The following is an 18,726-nucleotide window of genomic DNA, read 5'->3' on the forward strand; positions in this document are numbered from 1 at the left end:
GTGTAACAGTAATATAACAGATTAAATTCACTTTAAAACATTAAATTTCCTCTTTTAGAGTATTTTTTAGTATATCGTGGAAAAAACTTACATTTGAAACAACAATTACGTAACATATCGTTCCTTCTAAGGTCCCCGTTGGAGCAGTGACAGTTTTATTAAAATTCACATGAAGAATAATTTTGTTTTTGAAACCAGAGATATTGACAGGCTGGCGAGATAAATCTACACAGTAAATTGTATGGCTATCGTTGAATAAAGCAGGTGGATAAAGAGAAACTGTATTACCAAGTTCAAACACTTTTTTGAAATTCTTACTATATATATCATAAGCTATAGCGTCTTTTTCATTTTCGAAATCTAAGTGAAGAAATTCTTCCGGATAACGCTTGCCATTAATTTCAAAGTAAAGATTTTTTACGTGTGCATGATCAAATAAGTTGTTATTTTTTAATTGATCGTTAGTCCTATCTGTTTGGAAAGCTACGAATGCAAACACCGGATTATCTACATTCCTATAAATGTTCGTGATATCTAAATGTAGTGTTTTTCCCGATACATTTTTGTGCTGTACACATTGCCAACTTTTAAATACGTATTGACAGGGACCTGTAGTCAATTGATTGATAATTTGAACTTTAGTGTTATCGTCGTACTCTAGAATTGGTACTCTTAGTAAAAATTCCGTAATTACAATTTATCCTGGATGAGGTAATGTACCATCGTCAAAAGTACCATCGGCCTTTTTACTTTTCCACATGTATAACGCTTCGTTGTCATTATTTCTCGTAAATGTTATTTCAAAACCACCTTTATAGATAGGAATATTTACGTCCGAAAAAAATCCCAAACCTAAATCCCCCAATTTGTCAACAACTGAAAAATTTCCTCCACAACTAAATCTCGAGATAAAACCTGAATTTAAAAGATATGCGTTCGTAGTAATTACACTTTTTAAACTTTCATCTGCAATTTGAGCACCAGAAAACGATACAGCTCCTTTAACTGTTCCTACAATTCCGGGGAACTCTATCTCGTCTAACAGTTTATTATGTTTCTTTACTTCGACATGAGGAAAAAGGTATCCAACAAAATTGTCAATTAGTTTGACATTTGAATTTGGACCATAATATTTAGTATCGTCTTGATGTTTATACATTCCAGTGATACAGTACTGGAAATCAGAAGTACAGAAATTGTCACCAGTATCGATTTGAAATAAAGTTTTCTTGTTTACGCTATTTACATTTAGTATTGAAACAGGACGTACATTTTTATATTCAGCTCTAATCACATCTTGAGAATATTTTGAAAACATTTGTTTACTCATATTGTTATTTATTTATGTAAAGATATTTTAAATATTATTTTTTAAAAGATATTTAGACCTCTTAAAAAATGGCGAAACGTTTTTGAATCTATTTAGTTAGTTCTTTCCTAAAACTTTTCAATGTTTCTGCTTTTCCGATTGTCTTCCCTTTCTCAATTAATGCTATTTTAATATCTTTACTAATTTCTGCTGGTTCTTTTTTATTCTTATTGTATTCGTTTAAGATTAATATCTTCATTTTTCCATATTTTTTTATTTCCTGTTCAATGTCATTGAACTCTTCATCAGTGATTTTTCCATCTCTAATTGCCTTATAGAATTTTTTTCTATGTAATCAAGTTTACTTTTTGCCAACAACCCAATTGCAGCATGCTTATTAATTTTTTTCGTAATTATTCCACTAGAACTTCGCAAAACTGCCATAAATGTTGTTAATCCAACAGAAATTGTTACACTGAATGGAATTAAAATTGGAACTGCAAAAGATGCAATCATAACTCCAAGTTCTGAAAGTGTAATTACACATTCTATACCAAAAGTTCCTGCCGATATTTTACGATATTTTTTTCATACGATTTTTATCCTTTCTTTCGGCATCAAGGTACTGGTATTGATTCATTATTCGATTAATTTTGTAATTGGTAGATTTGAATTCCGGAAATAGAATTTTTGGGCAGAGTTTTTGATGAAATGGTTCACAAAACAAAATATTTTTTTCGGATGGTGCCGAAGCTGTAATGTCATTTAATTGATTTTCATTCATGATATTTTATTTAATAAAATACTTTTTCTCGAAATTTTGTTGGTATACCTATCAAAATAATTAAAAAATATTTGTAAATTTAGTCACTTGATTCCATACTTCGCATATTTTTCAAATTACTAATATTTAAACTTACATTATCTAATTCTTGTTCTAATACATGTAACTTTTTCATTTGCTCTTTAATTCGAAGTTTAGTTTTTTTAACACTTTCTTTATTTTTCCGTTGTTTTATTCGCAGCTGTGCAATTTTTGAATCAATTGAAGTGTTTTCACTTTCATTAGAAATAGAATCTAAACATATCGATATACATTCGCTGCTATTACTCATTTTGGTGTGCTGTTTACGAATGCAAAAACGATAATGAAGCAATACTTTTAATGCAACCAAACCAAGCCGTATATAAAAATAAAAGACCTAACAAAGCCGAGACAGCTAAAAGGGACACTTTTTCTATCCCTGCCATTTAAAATACATTGTGCAAATGGTGATCAAAGTCCATGTCGGTGGACAACATTTTGTGGCACCAATTTAAAAAGCATGTAAACGAAGATACACGAAGTAAAACTGTCCCGGCACCCAAGGTCGAATCGAGTTTGCAAAAAGAAATTCGTTTGTAAATTTTCGATTTTAATTGCGAATCGCAGAATAAAAACGAAACGTATTTTCTCGTGCATTTTCGGTTCCGCATAGGTTCGGGATTGGCGTTCACCGTTACATTTAGTTACATTAAGTTGCCTACGTTAGAGTAACAACTTTTTTACGGATGTCAAAGGCATCCCATTAGGACTCTTCGAGTCCGTATTAACAAAAGATGCACCTAAACGTTTTCCTTCAACTCGTCTTATGTTGTGCAAAGTAACTTTTTTGGGGAAATAAAAAAAAAATTCGAAATAAATTACCCAGGTAGGTACCTGGGAATTTCAGAAGGTTTTTGATGCCTTTGCTTAAAAGTTTTTCTGATAGTTTTGGTGAGACGAAAAGATTAATGCGGTGGTTTTTGACGGTGATTGGGGGCTAGGTAGGTACCTGGGGGAAAAGGGAATATGGGTTGGGAATAGGTGCCAAATAGGTTATTTTGGGGTGTGGGGTATAACAGCCCTCTTAGTAGTATCATCCCTCGAAATCCATTAAGTATTCTTCAGAAGATGCAGCACCGAGTTCGTATAAATAATATAATATCATTTTTCTAACATCTACGAGATATACCAACTATATTATTACATGTGTGTAAAGAGAAAATCGAAAATATTGCCGTGATTCATTATTTTAATTATTGTATTAAGTCCAGAGGTATTTCCTAATGTTATTGTTACTGTTATGCATGTGTAAATTGGCGATTTGTTCCGCTACTGAATATTTCTTAACCACACCATATCGTTGCATCTACGGGTTTTCGTGTTGTAGGTTGCATATTAATATTTCCCGGTATTATCGGTCATTCTACTGCATAGAAAATGCGTGTAATGTTATCTGTGCCAAAATTTACAACTAGATTTATCAGGTGGATTATCCGTGTGTTACTTTTTGGGCATAAATCGTGTTAATAATTTCAACTAATATTTGCTCGAGTGCGGCACATTCACCAGAATATCCGAAATTTGTGAGGTGGGTTTCAATCGGTTGAGAAACTCTCCTTCACCATAAAGTCGAGAAATTTGTTATTTTCAATTTATTGATGCATGAATGCAATCTTTTTATCTAAATCTAATGATTAATTAACTATACTAGACGTAATAATTTCCATATATTTACATGAAAATTTACTGGCACTGGTATTAGTGTGATAAAAGGTCTGAAAGTGAATGATGAGCTTGGTACCTTAAACAAAAACACATTAACTAGATAATAAGATCCGCTTTAAGTGCCTGGTACAACCGAGGAAAACTAATTATCAATACTGGAGCATAACTATTAACTCATTGAGCCTTCAGTAATCGGGCTAACGAAAAAATAATCAAAACCACCATTGGCATAATGATTTTTTTAGCGATGGTGAAAGCCTATGCATTCCAATGGACGTTGTTTGTTTTGTTCCAGTTAATTAAAAATAATGACACCTACAGAAATCGCGGGGTTATACAACTGGGACAGTTTTTGACAGAAAAAGATGCAAAAGGACACACCTTTCACCGTCGCACTTCTTGGCATTCCCGCGTCTTGGGCGTCGCCTTGGCGGCGGTCAAGGTTGCATGTAGGTCGTTCACTCAACGACCTTCCAAGGATATTCGACGCTGCGACCGGATGTTACTTGGCTTGGGTACTTGCGCTGTTACCACTCAAGGGTGACAATATAGTAACACCGTATTTGCCTGTTTCCATTCCTATTGTAATGCGAAAAATTTGGATTATTTCAGATTTAGTGTGATGATCCTCAGAGAAATTAATTTGGCTATAAGCAGAACTTTGACGTTGGTCAGAGTCGATAACGATCTTTATTAAACCAACCATGTCATGGCAAAACTCATTTTAGTACCTACCTGTCGCTCATTAAATTCATGTCCATAAAAACCAAAGCGAGAAGTACCAAGAAATATGCCACATTCAGTCGCTCTGCTTTCCTACCATCTAGCTATAAATAGAAGCGCCTAATGGCAGACATTCAACCGTAGATACGCGTATACTGAAATGACAGGCGTGTAATTTAAGAGGCACATAAAAACACGAACCGTCTATTAGTTCTGTTAGAGAGATAAGCTAATAATTGCGGATTTTTACTATTTTTCCAGCCGCCTAGGGGCGTTTTTTTGCAGGTCACCTGGCGCCCTGGCTCTCCGTATTCTTTTTATTCTCACTTTGTTGCTGGTGCTCCTGCTGCTTCTGCATCTAATGTAACAGTCGTGATTATTTGTGCAAGTCTAAGAATCAAATGATTGATGTAGATGTAATTTTTTTACATTACAGTGGTCTAAGAACCTTGTTATGCGGAACACTTCCCATCTCAGTTTCATTAATTCTTAGAAAACTCACTGTTTTCTAACAGTGGCAACGATGTAACTCCCTTAATCGATCACCTGACGCCTAGTTTCGCTAATAAGAACGCAGGGTTTAGGAGGTTAACAGGTGAGGTACGGTGTTGCCAATTTAGGGGTTCAGAAAAGTTCATATGTAGAGAATAAAAAATGTGATTTGATTACGAATTATAGATATTTTCGGGCGTCGAAGCTCTCATTATTGGATTTTGTAAATTAGTCTCATTTACCATAGTGTCAAAAAATAAAACACTTTTTATCTTCGTCCAAACTTATAGTCATTGGTTATCGATCATTAACGATTTAAAAAATGTCAATTAAAAACCCATATAAATCCTAATTTTATTATTTAGTATTACGAGCAGATTTCACGTAACGGTCCTAATATAGGTCCGAAAATGTAGGCCGAATGTCCAAAAAGAGACCAGAAGAATATTATCACCGAAGGTGAGCTGGTCTTTTCAGTTACGGAGAAGAAACATTCAAGATGACATAACACTACGAATATCTTTTTAATAAGTTCTTCAGACGTCGCTAAATTGATTGGATGAAAGTCTTTGAGAAATTTCAGAGAGCAACATTTTTTTCTTACAGTTTGAAATCAGTCTTAAGCTCGTTAAGAACGTATTATTCCGGTAATTACAGATTATCCAAGGAATCGAAAATCAAAGCCTACACTACTGGTGCTTCTCGTCTTTCTTTCTCCATTCTTCTTATTAACGATGATTAAACATAAACCCACATTTCCGCCTTTTTCCAGAAGTGGTACTACTTCCGACCTTTACCACTTGGCCTTACTTCACATTTAATTATTGTTCCATTAGCATTGCGGCACATCCATTAAGCAACTAAAGAATGGAAATCACACAGAATAAATTTGTTTTGAGGATAGATAATATGTAGGTGGAAGCGGCTGTTGGTTATTGTTGTTAACGAAAATTGTGACAAACAGTAAAATCTTCTACGGAAGTTGATTTACATTGGGCAAGGTCATGGTTAAGTGGCATGTGCGCACCTCGTGATCGGTTAATGACTCCAAGATCCGGACGTGCCGAAATTTCGCTTTTTTTTTGCCCACTGGCATCCGGGTTTCGTGCATGTGAGAGATAATGATTAAGAGAGATGGTTAGTGGTTTGTTAGTGTGGTGAGTATGTATATTTGAAAACTAATAGAAAATTTTAATGATTCAAGAAATTTAATGCGCCACTAATGGTTAAAATGCCAACAAACCCATATCCATTTTTAACGTAATCTCGTGGTGCGAATTCTGTTATACACACCGCTAATTAAAATCAACATATAGGAAATTTGCAAATCCGAGATGAAAACATAACATTAGGAAACACACGCGAGAACGAAAGGCTTCGATTTAATAAGACATGCTAATAATGGGTCAATATATTCGGAGTACTGTCATTAGTCAATAAGCCATTAATTAGTAGAATAAGTATTGAGGAAAGTATTATCTACATAATAACAGTGAAAGTATGAGAAGAGGTTTTAGTGCTGATTGGTTTTTTTGGGATGTTTTTAATTTGCATTGGCGCACTTTGAGGGAAATCGTTGTAGGACTATATGAATATTCAAGATATTATGTCACATGTTAATTAGCACATACTTGTAGATAAAAGTTATTAATCATTATGTATAAATAATTAAAGTATAAAAACTAATAATATGACCTACATGGCTGAAAAGATTATTGGAACTAATACATCTTTCGACTAAATAGTATTTTGCAGAATCCACAATTAGCACATTATTCAGATATGTATCAACACTATTCTAAGAATATGACTTTAAAATAAATCCTGCGGCCGTGAGAAGAGATTCCGAAAACCATTTCGAAATCATGTAATTTCCCATTTAGCCCTCAGCCAAAGCAAAGCACTTGGAGGTACTTTTACTAAATTATGCAAAAAAGAGTTAAAAAAATCGTTGGAAATTGGAAACGCCCTTCTGATTGCACATGGCAGACTTGGTCTAATACCATGTAATGAGCGAGCTTAGGCATGCTGAACGGTAATGATAGTTCAGTGAGGCACTAGCGCCAAAGACGTGCATTCCACTAAGGCAAATGATAACTTTGATTTGCCTTTTACGGTTTTCTGTTAATGCCCTGAAGCCCCACAATCTTCACTCCTAATGCCGATAGCTAAGTGGTGGTATAGCGCCAGAATGGCTTCGTTGCAGCAAAGAGAAAATTTTCCTTTAATAAAAAAAACTTGTTTGGTATGTAAAAAACAGTTAATGGTTCATTATAAAATTGTCGATTATCCTACAATAATAACCACCAAAAATTAACATAAAAAGCATACTTCCGGTTTAAACAAACAATAATTAGTATGTCCGGCATCGCGATACTGACATTGAGCTTTTCCAACGTGGAAAACTACAAAAATCAAGTCAATGCACGATTGAGGTTGTTTTTAATGTACTTTTAACATCTCTCTCAACCTTAGGAACAGACAACCACCCTATCATAAAAACGGCAATTTTTAATATCGAGACAACGTTGATGTCCTCAAGTTCTCATTTAAAAACTCGATATATGCATATATATATATATATATATATATATATATATATATATATATATATATATATATATATATATATATATATATATATATATATATATATATAGTTAATGGATTTAAATACAGGACGATGATATTTGCAAGGACGCTTCGACTGTCTACTTCCTGGTACGAATCAAGTTTTTATGTCAATATCGATAATACAAGAGTTAGTCGTTAAATTTCCCGGAATTTTGCCATGTATGTGAGAAAGTAGGTAAGTTTAATTGGATTGAGAAATCTCAAGACAAGTAACAAGTATATTCCTGCTATGAATGAATGTCCTTCAGGAAAAACATTTTTCTGCCGTTTTTTGAATGTATTTGTGGAGATTTGTTCGAGACCGAGTTTAACGTCAGAATTAACTTTGGTCATAACCTCTTTAAAATGGGTCTTTTTAACCTCTATCACCTATAAACCTCAATGTCGTGGTCGTGACAATCATACAGTAATAATATATCATACTATGTAGCTTTTTTTTCATTGAATAATTTAAGACGATTTAATTGAAGCAAAAAATTTAGTAAATGTTTGAGATCTTTGTGAATTATTGTAAATTTTTCAAAGTTTTGTTAGAGTTCACAAATCTGGAATGAATAAATACTATTTTTGCTCCCATATCCATTAACGACTTAAGTTTATTCAACCTTTCGTCTTTTAGTATGGACTTTGCAGATGAAGATAATGTGCGCACTTTCAAATAACACATTTTCTCCACCAAAAACGAGGTCGGGTCGTGCCGATTTACAACCAATTATTATGTATTACAATAACATTGTAACCTGCGTTATTATTGATTTACAACCCGAAACTAACGCTGTTTTATTTAATTAGTTGTTGAATAATCAACCTCGGTTGTAGTGCGTTGCGAATGGAATGCCATTTGCAGCCTTCATTGGGGTCATCAGTATTAGAATCTGGTCGTCAAAAGGTTATTGCTATTGTGCAGTTATAATACTAATTTTGTTAATAAACTTCCTTTTTTTTCCATAAAAACATCAAGTCCTTGATGTTTTCGATATTTTCAATGAGAGGTGAAAATGCGTTCTGATGTCCCCCTTAGGCATAAGATCGGTTTGTTTTCGATGAAAAAAAAATCTGTCAATTATAATAATTATTGTTACGTGGTATGTTAATTAGCGGAGCAGATTTGCGCCAGTGATCTTGGTGATGGTGAAATTGACGAATACCCCGTTTATTTAATTACGATTAAGATCGAGCCTGGCGCCAGCATAAAAGAAAGTCACCGGACTTAAAATTCCTCAGCAAGTGTCCTTATACCAGTTTTCGAACTAAATCGAAATTTTTTTCCTTCGCGATGGTTCTAGTTTCTAATATGAATTAATCTAAGTATGATATGGAAGAGTTACGTAAAAAAATATTCAATATTTTAAAACTACTAAAAATAAATATGTCAAATTAAAAGGTAACGGTGAATAATAACCAGGTTAAGCTATAGACTACAGTGATGTAATTGGCAATGATGCTTCTTAGAATGCATTGTTACGTCATCATGGCTTCCTTTCAGCAGCCTCTGTCTGATTCCGAAAAAGTGACGTTCAATGGATTCTTTGAAAATTCATAAGAAGTGACGAATTTATTTTATTTTTGGAAATATCATTGCTAGCATTGATTCTTGTCTCTGTTACTGGGATTTTCTCAAATTACGGGGAATCACATGTTGACAAAGGTTAATCGTTTTCGATTGGGATATTCCTATAATTTTTACAACTCTCCAATTTCAACTCCAAATTCACTGTTTGAATAACAAATTTGCTTTTCCAACTAAATTACAGATGATAGTCATATTCTGTTTCACAACTGGGAAACTACATCACGTTGTCCTCAAGCAAATTTTCCAGTTTCCGAAAACTGCCATACCTCATTCTGCCCATATTTTGCCATTTTCCACCCCATTTGAGAAATTTTAATGCCATCAACAAACTTTCTTTTCCGAACACCGCAATTTGATCCCACGCCGCGTTACGTAAAGGATTTTCCCATGCATCTTGCGACCCAAAAACTCTAAAACTCCTGCGAAAACCAGCTCAGACACACACATCTCAGCAGCACCCCCACCCCAATTGGTACCAGCGACAATTGAACATCGAGCTCACAGCAACACGCGAATCGATTGTCAGTTGTTGCACTCACAAGCAGCAAGCGCGCATAAAGAAATCTCGCAACATCGCCGCTCGTACGAGTCAATTGAGTTTAGATCCTGCGGGTCGGTCGGAACTGTACCCATTTGGTTGCATTTCAAGTTTCTCATGGTTACTATGCAACCAAGTGACGGATATGCTCATTGTGTAAATTTGCATGTTTGATCAGGTACAACCCTGTTGTGGATGTTTTGCTGCATTATGTTTTTTATGTATTTAATGGGTAAGATGAACGTTCTTTGTGTACCTGCTGGACCATGATGGATACTCTCACATAGTTTTCACTGCTTTGTTTGGTATCTCGCTCACGTATTGTTTATTAACCAAGTTGGATCGAGTTCTGCAATCATGATTTCTGAATTTGCAATGGGGCTTTCATTGTGAAGACAACTCATATTAGGCATAAGCAATGCCATCAGGTGAATAAACTCATCAAGACCCGCTTAATTGCCATATACCGGGTCTTCATTAAGTCGAAGATTAATCGAGATGAAAAAAGTATCGCTTCCGATTTCACTCGATTTGAATACTGCACAGTAGTATGAATCGTGACGAGGGGAGATGGTACGAGAGGTCTTTGGCCCACAAAACCCAAACAACATCCTTTTAAACCGAATAAGTGCCATCTCTTTGTGATCAGTAAGACCAAAAGAACCCAAAGTAAATCGAAAAAAGCTACAAACCGGTACCACGTTCTTTATTCCGCGTCAGGGCGAAATTAGCTTTCTTTGTAATTATGCCACTGAATTTTATTAGCTTTTTGTGTTCACTATCTGAAAATGAAAAAGTGATCCAGTAGAAAATTGTCCATATATAAAGAATTCTATGGACAAGGAAGAAATGCTTTTAATCTTCATTAATTCTGCTTTCTAGGAAATTTTTTAATAAATTTGAAAGTAAATTATGATTTATACGAAGGGAATATCTTCTTATTCTCGACAATCCTTCGTTTTAGGGAGTTTTCTATTAGATTCATGGCAATACAGCAGGAAATTATCGATGTAGAGAACTTTCAAGGACCTTTGAGAAATTTTCTAAACCTTCCCTGTTCATTTTTACAAAAAATTTTCTGATAACTTTAGCAATATTTCGTTCCAAGAAATTTTCAATAGATAGGAAGAAAACCTACTTAATTTTATTGTTCTTCTTTCCCGGGGATTTTTTGGTAGGTTTCAGTGCATGAATAAATAGAAAATCGCTAAAAAGCAAAAATCCATTCATGACACTTTTAGAATTTTAGTTTCCAAAAAGATCGTTTTGAAGTTTTAATTTTTTAAAAAGTGCTATGTGTATGGGTTTATTGTTTTATATTCAGATTAATAAAAGTTTCGTTAACTCATGCATACAGTGCTTCCCAAAAAATTAAGACTTCAAAATGATCTCTTTTGAATCGAAATTAATCAATCCTCGAGATTCACCCAGGAGTTGGATGGTGTAAAAAAATCCTCTTACTATAATAATTGCTTACACAATATGACCTGCATGTCACTTTGAAATTATCGTGGAAATTTTCCTCTCGTCCTTCTATATAAGTAGCTGGGGATGTCGGATGTCTAGATGAGGTAACGGGACCTGATCGCGTAATGCTAATAAATCGATCCATCGGTGGACGAACTAGGCATTATCGATATCGATAAAAACTGTCTTATGTACTTGCTTTACTGTTATCTGGTTTAAGAATTTTTCAGTTCCGTCTTCAAAGTTTTTCTTGTCTCAAATGTAATAAAAACACCACCATGGTATTACAATACAATTTCTTAGAAATTATCGGTTTGCGAAAATGTTAAGAGATGATCGCATAGCCAGTATCCTCCTTCATAATATCTTCATGTACCACCTTCTCATTGTCAGTGATTGCCGATTTATTTTGCAATAAGTGAATGTATAATTCTCGATGTTATTTTGTATTTAAATATCTGCCAGTCCCACATCTTGAATCCGACACATAAATAATGTATCGAACCTTATGTAATAATGGAATTTTTCTTGTATGAAAGTGGTTTAGATATCGGTAAAGGAGAGCAAAGGTTATGCTAGCTAAACTTATTTTCTAATATATAGTTTCCAAGTTGTTTTAAATCATCTGATTCAATTATAATATCGGAATAATGCTTAAAGTATATATTAATTAAATCTAATTTAATTCACCATAAAACAGTTTACATCATATTTAATTGCTTGTAAAAAAGTAGGCAACTCAGGTCTCAACTAAGATCTATAACAATTGATTTAATAAACAATCACTTTATTTTAAAAAGACGCCAATTTCATTACAGAAATATTATCTGCACTTAAACCATATTAAATTTAAATTCATCATAAAACATTTAACATTTTTTTATAATTGAACATAAATTCACTATACCTGTTGTCCAACTAATGTAAGTAATATTTTTCAAATTTATAGTGGTTTATTAAATCAATTCTTAAGTTGTTTATATTACATGATTAATTGTGCCTGAATAAACCACCTCACAAAAACAATTGTTTATGTGATTTAAAACTTGCTTTAAGGTGAAGTTACTGTATTTTTAACTGCATTCATGTTAACCTTTTAAAATATCTATCATATCGCTTAATTTGAGGTAATTTAATCTTGAAACACGAGGATTAATGAATATATTTTATACTAAATGCACAATATTTGTCTTGTTTTTTCTGACTCTCTGATTTAAGTAGGATCCTTATTAAAGTACTAGTTCCAGTTAATCACGAGGTTAATCCCTTTAAATAACTGTCATTTATAATTTTTTTCTGTGACTGAACCAGTGATTTATTTTGATTTATTTCTTTAACCATGACATGATTTAATTTGATTTATAGTGTTTATCAAATTATCTATTAAATCCCAATACATCATATTATATTGCTCATCTCATTAGTTTTACTTGAAATTCACTTTTACAAGATATTTTTATGAAGAAAAAATATTGTCCTTAATCCCAGAAATAGGCCTGCTCTTTGGTGTTATAGAAATATTTTCTGCCTTCTGCTTTAGTAGCTTAATTAAACTTGTATGATTAAAAAATATCAAGATTAAAGAACCTCTGTACTGGTAATCCATTATGGCTGAACTGTTAACTATATACTGAAGCAACACTTTGTACTTCCCTTTATAATATCTGTTACATTTTGTTGCTGGATTTTTAAGGCCCTATAACGAAATCAACAAATTTTATCTGTTTTGTGTGAAAGTTGGTTATTATGTGCAGAAGATGCGTACTTTACGTTTAGTCGCCGTAAATGTTTTGAAAATTTTGTGACATTCTTGTTGAAAGTCTCCAAATGGTGCTTAATAGGACACTGCAAAATGGTCTATTCTGAGACATGCCCCAATTTGCATCATGTGTGTGTATGGTATTTTGTTATAAATTTTTATTTTATTCACAGAACCCCAAGAAAAGCGTAAGAAATTTGAAAAAAGATATAGAGTTTGGCTAATTTGGCATGAAGACTATAAAAATAAAATGATAATGCAGTGAAAAAAGTTCTCTCAGATGAAGTTACAATTAGGAATTTCGTGGAACGTTATTCAAAACTCACGTCGTTCTTGCAAAGAATGACATCTGAGTTAGGATAGAGACGAATAGCTCCTACTTAAAAATTCTACAAACTGTACTAGAAATTATGGATTTTTTATTATTTTTCTTGTAACTTGTTTCATTCTTTTGCTACTCAACATACGTCCAGCAAAACCTGTACACAAAGAAAATCAACCCAGAGACCAAATTTTTTCCGGTTACAAAACCAGACCACCTTGTCAAAAGCATTAAAAGCCCTGTTGTTGTCATCTACTCCTTAAACGATTAATGGCGGCCATATCCCCCATAAAACTTATCGCGAATTGTGAATCATACTTATTGTGAATAAACGATTCGCAAACGCCCGCATTGTATGCAAATTGTCACATTTCAATTGGGGGATTGGTCACATGGATTGAATTTATCAAGGCTTAGTTATCGAACATAATGCGGCAGAACTACTGTCCATCGCCACCATCACTAGGCCTATAGCGTTTTCTCCTTCCCTATAGTTTTTCTATGCCGAAGAAATCCCAGAAAACTGGATTTAATGGTTTGTCCAAAGGATGGTTAACGTATCAGGCGGAGTTGTCTGGTGTTACAAAGACAACAAATGGATACCTCTTCAGCTGTCTTCGATAAGACTGCATGGGGTCTTGACCCAGGCCCATTGGACGGCCATCACCGAGTTTCTGCAGAGGGTCGCCAACAAGCAGCTGATTCTCCAAGACAATGGCTTCACCGAACTTACCGAGAAGCACAAAGAGCTCCTGTTCAAAAATCAACTGAACGGTAGCAAGTTCGAGTTTTCTAGTGATAATAACAATGTGATAAAACTGACTGATAGCTTAGTGTCCGAGAGAAAGTCCAGTTTGGGCCAGATCCCGGAAGACAAGGTCGTAGAGCAGCCGAGAAGACCTTCGATGCCGGAACTCCGGTCCATTGATAGGGATAATTTATTTATTGATAGCGGTAACTTATTGAAAGAGCATATTGATAATTCCCACAAGACTGATAGGGTATCTAAGGAGAACGATGAACTTGTTTTGAAGCTGTTGAAGAAGTATTGCAAGTATAGCAAAGACGCTTTGGATGATGATATTGTTAGTGCCATCGAGAAAATCAGCTCTGAGGAAATTTGTCCCGAGCCTAGACCTCCTAGAACCAGAAAACTCGGTTATGTACCTAAAGAAGAAAAAATTTACGAAAATGTGAATGAAATCATCCTTGATTCTTTGGAGTTGGACTCAGACAGAAACGAACACGTACTTCGCTGGCTGAAACAACAAAACAATGGAGAGACCTTCACAGAAATTAACATCCCCTCCCGACGTCACTCCTCCGTGGACTTCCCAGTCTCCTCTCCTACAGATAGTAGGAAAAGCAGCCTTGGTGAGAGGAAATCCTCCTCTTCTTCATCATCAGGCTTCGAAAGTCAGAAGAGTTTAACCACTCCGTCTACACCGGAGAGTCGCAAATCTTCGTGGTGCGACAGCACCAGGAAGAGCAGTGTCGGGTCGAACAGTTCGTGTTCAGAATGTGATGAGCCTGAAAGTCATCAATGGCAAAAGTTCCTGAAGAAACACTTAAATTCGAAAAACTCAGAAAAGAGATTGAGGAAGCAGTGGGAAGCTTGGTCGAGGAACCGTAGGAGGAGGCTTAGTTTGCAGATCGAGTCGTCTTGGAGTGGCCATCTGGAGATCCAACCGTAAGTTTAGAAGGGTATGGCTTTTATTGCTGTAAGTTTAAAATACTTTTATCCAAATCGTCAATCATATTAAAGAAGACAGCATTACAAATCTATGAAAAGAAGAATATACTTTTCCCATTTTCAAGTTTTGGTTAAAAAAAATCAATCCAAAGACGTTGGGTATTTCATTCATAAACTTCGATAGTCTTTTGATTTGGAAACCAAAAAACCGACGAAAAAACACTAATACTTACTGCATCGGTTAAGGTATAATCCATTATCTGTCGTTCCAAATGCTACAGTCACTTGAAATAAATCTCTTTTTGTTACCTCAAGATAGTGCGCAATGTTAATCTGTTATGTCGCCTTTGGTACTAAATTCATGTCGAAATTAATGAGGCGAATGCAATAATCCACTATTCTTAAGCCACTGTTAGATATTTGCACTTTTTTAAATTCATGGCAACACGTTTAAGAATATTAATGATTCACGGGGGTTTGGCACGAAACGTGAACCCCTTCATGTCTTTATCAATTTAACCGAGAGTAACATTTGTGAAATATTTCTGTATTCAAATGATTTGTATATTGGTCATCAATTCTAAGTGCGAATGAAGCTATTTAACAGCAAAACAAACTTCCGATTTTTTTTGCCTGTTATAGAAAAAAATCTTAGTGTAATCCGATTGAAAGTAATAAGACGTTTATTTCTATTATAAAAGGTTTATAAACTGAGATAGAGTGTGGAAGTATTAGAGAATATTTCAACATCACTGACACTTAAGTCGAACTTACTACGTATCTCGTAAACTAAACGACATTTGATTTGATTAACACGAACAATTTGATTTTTTAAAGTTATCAGTTAAAGAATGTTTTAAAAAGATTCTACATTTGAAGGGTAAACTACAGTTTGACACACCATATGTTTACCAAACCTGTATTTGTACCAAATTAGCGACTTCCGTACTGTCCATATCACCATAAAAATACAATTTAAGGTGATAGGCATGACCTGACTTTAATAACTCTGATTATCAAGCAAAAGCTGCAAATCAAAATTCGCATTACCCAATTCGACCTATTATTCTTGCGAAGGTCACATCCGGAAGTGGTTATTGTTTTAATAAGTACCTACTAAGAGTACTAATTTGGCTTCAGTACCAAAGGAGGTTTTAATGTAATAGATACCTTTAAGGTCTCAAGTTGCATTGTTTGCGAAGTAGAATAGTGATCAAGATATTTTAACGTGTTAAAGTTTCTTATAAGTCAAGTTCATCAACCAGTCTTGTGTAATGTGGGGTGCACAAAATCTGCATCCGAAGCCGGTTCTACGGGCCATTTTGGTACTCGAGAGTACGCAATTGGTACCATCAGGACGTCTCGCCGAGCGGGCGATTTATTGCGAGTCTTTTACATAACAAATGGTTCGGTTACAACACGCAAGAAACTGTCTTGTTCACTATGTTTTCTCGATAGATCGTCAAGGATAGCACGGGGATTGAAAGAGTCCATCAGGGTGATTAAACCCAATTAACTTATTTAGAACGATTCTTGAAAAAATGGTATGCAACCCAATGCCTGGCTGTGAAAGTAAGGTTATAATGACCACTGCGAAACATTTTTGCATAGTTTAATAGAAGTAAAACCGACAAATCTGTGATTGTCGTCAATTAAATAGATGAAACCTCTAAAACCACAGAAGAGTATTGAAAACATTTAAGTGGTTTCTTAAGATTTGAACGAAGATCTCTTAAACAATAGAGGCCTTAAAAAATTACATGCATTTGAACATCCAAATTTCCATTGTTATCCTGCTATTGAGGCAAATTTGATTCTTAAAAAAAATTATTTCTGTCCATTGAACCGTTGATACCCACTTTTTATCGAAAATTGCGCAATTATCAGCCTTGAAAAACATTACTGTGCATAATGATTGCGGTAGTAGAAAAGACCCATGTTTTGTCAACCTCGGTTCGATTTTGTCATGCTTCTACAACCTGTAAGGATATATGAAATTATTATTAACTGGTTGAATTATTTAAGATAATTTATTAACATTGTTTGAATTCCTATTGACGTAAACTCATTCAGATCTAGACCTTTTAACTCCTTAAGGACCAGGCCCGAGATATCTATATGGCCCAAAAAGACCAAAAAGACCCAAGATAACTCTACTAAGAATGTATGTGTAAAAATAAACAATTTTTACGAGTTATTTCGGGCAAATATATAATGGAACGTACAATATGTACCCGGTCGAGTTCTCTTGGACACGGTCTTTTTGGGCCATATAGATATCTCAGGTTTGGTCCTTAAGGGGTTAATTATTTCTGTAACATTGAAAAATCGTTAATGATTTATGGGATTACATGATGGGCAAGTATGTGTTTAACTATTGCTCAATCTTTTGAATAAAACTTTGAAGTGCTTCTCAAATTTTGCCACAAAAGAATTCAAATATGCAATCAACTTACAATATACGAATAATGCTAAAATGTATATAAATTTGCCCTAAAAGTCCTATTATATTTTTATTTGAGAAATTTTAATTGTTTTCCGTAATACTCGGTCAGTATTTTGAGGTCAAATGTCTCAATTTATCTATAGGTGTATTTGCACTTTCTTGGTATTAACGACCCATGAAATTACCACTAGGGTAAATCCAAAATACAATCTTAAAAATTTCAATACGCCGGCGACATAGTTTAAAAATATATATTTTAAAATTGGTGAAAATCTGGTTATATGTTTTTAATTTGTATGCATCCAGGTACTTAATGTTTATTCTTGTAAGGTTGTGTCTGTTTCTATTTCTACTTTAAACTATTTTCTAGATTTTTAATTATGGAATTGTGGTTAAATACACTCGAAAACCGAAAAACAAGTTTTTTTAAATTTATTTACCTAAAAGAAAATAACATTTTTCAAGTTAGTAATTAAGTGATTTGCTCTAAACTAAAAGTAGCTTTTAATATTTTTTAACGTACTTTTCTACTGACAACGATGTTCCCTTCTACAAGAATATTTCTGTAACCTTTGCAGTCTTTGATATGCAAATAGAAATGTTTCTATCAATGATTTGTCGTGAAAGTTTAAAGTTATAGTATGTTTTGTAATATAAGATTCGTTGCAAATATACTTTTGAATTGGTATTGTTATCTTTTCAGCGCTAAAATAATATTTACTAATAAATAATGATACCAGTTTTGGCATTATTTTTACCAAAGTCAATGTAAATATCTCAGAAAATGCCTAAAGGAGAATAATACTTACAAAGAAAGCTAGACATTTCGTTTTGTATGAATGCAACATTAATCTGACTTTCTAATAACTTCAGAGGTCTAAACTTAGCTAAAAAGCGTAGCTTCAATTTTACATACGACTCTAACCAGAACATGTCTAAGTATTTCACACAGAAAAGGAGAGACACACTTCGTGCCATTCTTTTCCTTTCTTTTTATTATTGATGCGTGTTTTTTTTTTAATTTAAATCTCCTAGTTTCGACCCTGGATTCTTCATTAGAAAGGCCTTGTAAATGCTGGTAAACGAACTTTCACAGCCTCGAAAATTGAAGTCAAAATTACCCGAGTTCTCGGAAATTACAAGAGATAGCACTGACTAGTTTGCGTAGACTTTAATTACTAACGATTAATCAGATAAGGAATGCCTAATATTGAAAAACTACTCAAATAATTACTTTGAG

The 18,726-nt window shown here is 34.0% G+C and overlaps 1 protein-coding gene across 2 annotated transcripts in view; it reads left to right on the top strand.

Moving 5' to 3' along the window:
* Nucleotides 1-18,726, top strand: part of Src42A (Tyrosine-protein kinase Src42A) — a 32,820-nt gene that overhangs the window by 5,685 nt on the left and 8,409 nt on the right. The window contains exons 1-2 of one of the 2 annotated variants that reach the window (XM_066406772.1): nt 9,771-9,977; nt 13,842-15,037. The exons of the other annotated variant lie outside the window; for it this stretch is intronic. Of the exons in view, the coding sequence (XP_066262869.1) occupies nt 13,896-15,037 (1,142 nt within the window). The 5' untranslated portion in view covers nt 9,771-9,977; nt 13,842-13,895. Of the gene's footprint in view, nt 1-9,770; nt 9,978-13,841; nt 15,038-18,726 lie in introns of those variants that run through there. 2 annotated transcript variants of the gene reach the window in all.

This window comes from Euwallacea similis, chromosome 3 (assembly GCF_039881205.1).
Source record: "Euwallacea similis isolate ESF13 chromosome 3, ESF131.1, whole genome shotgun sequence".
Taxonomy (NCBI): Eukaryota; Metazoa; Arthropoda; class Insecta; order Coleoptera; family Curculionidae; genus Euwallacea; species Euwallacea similis.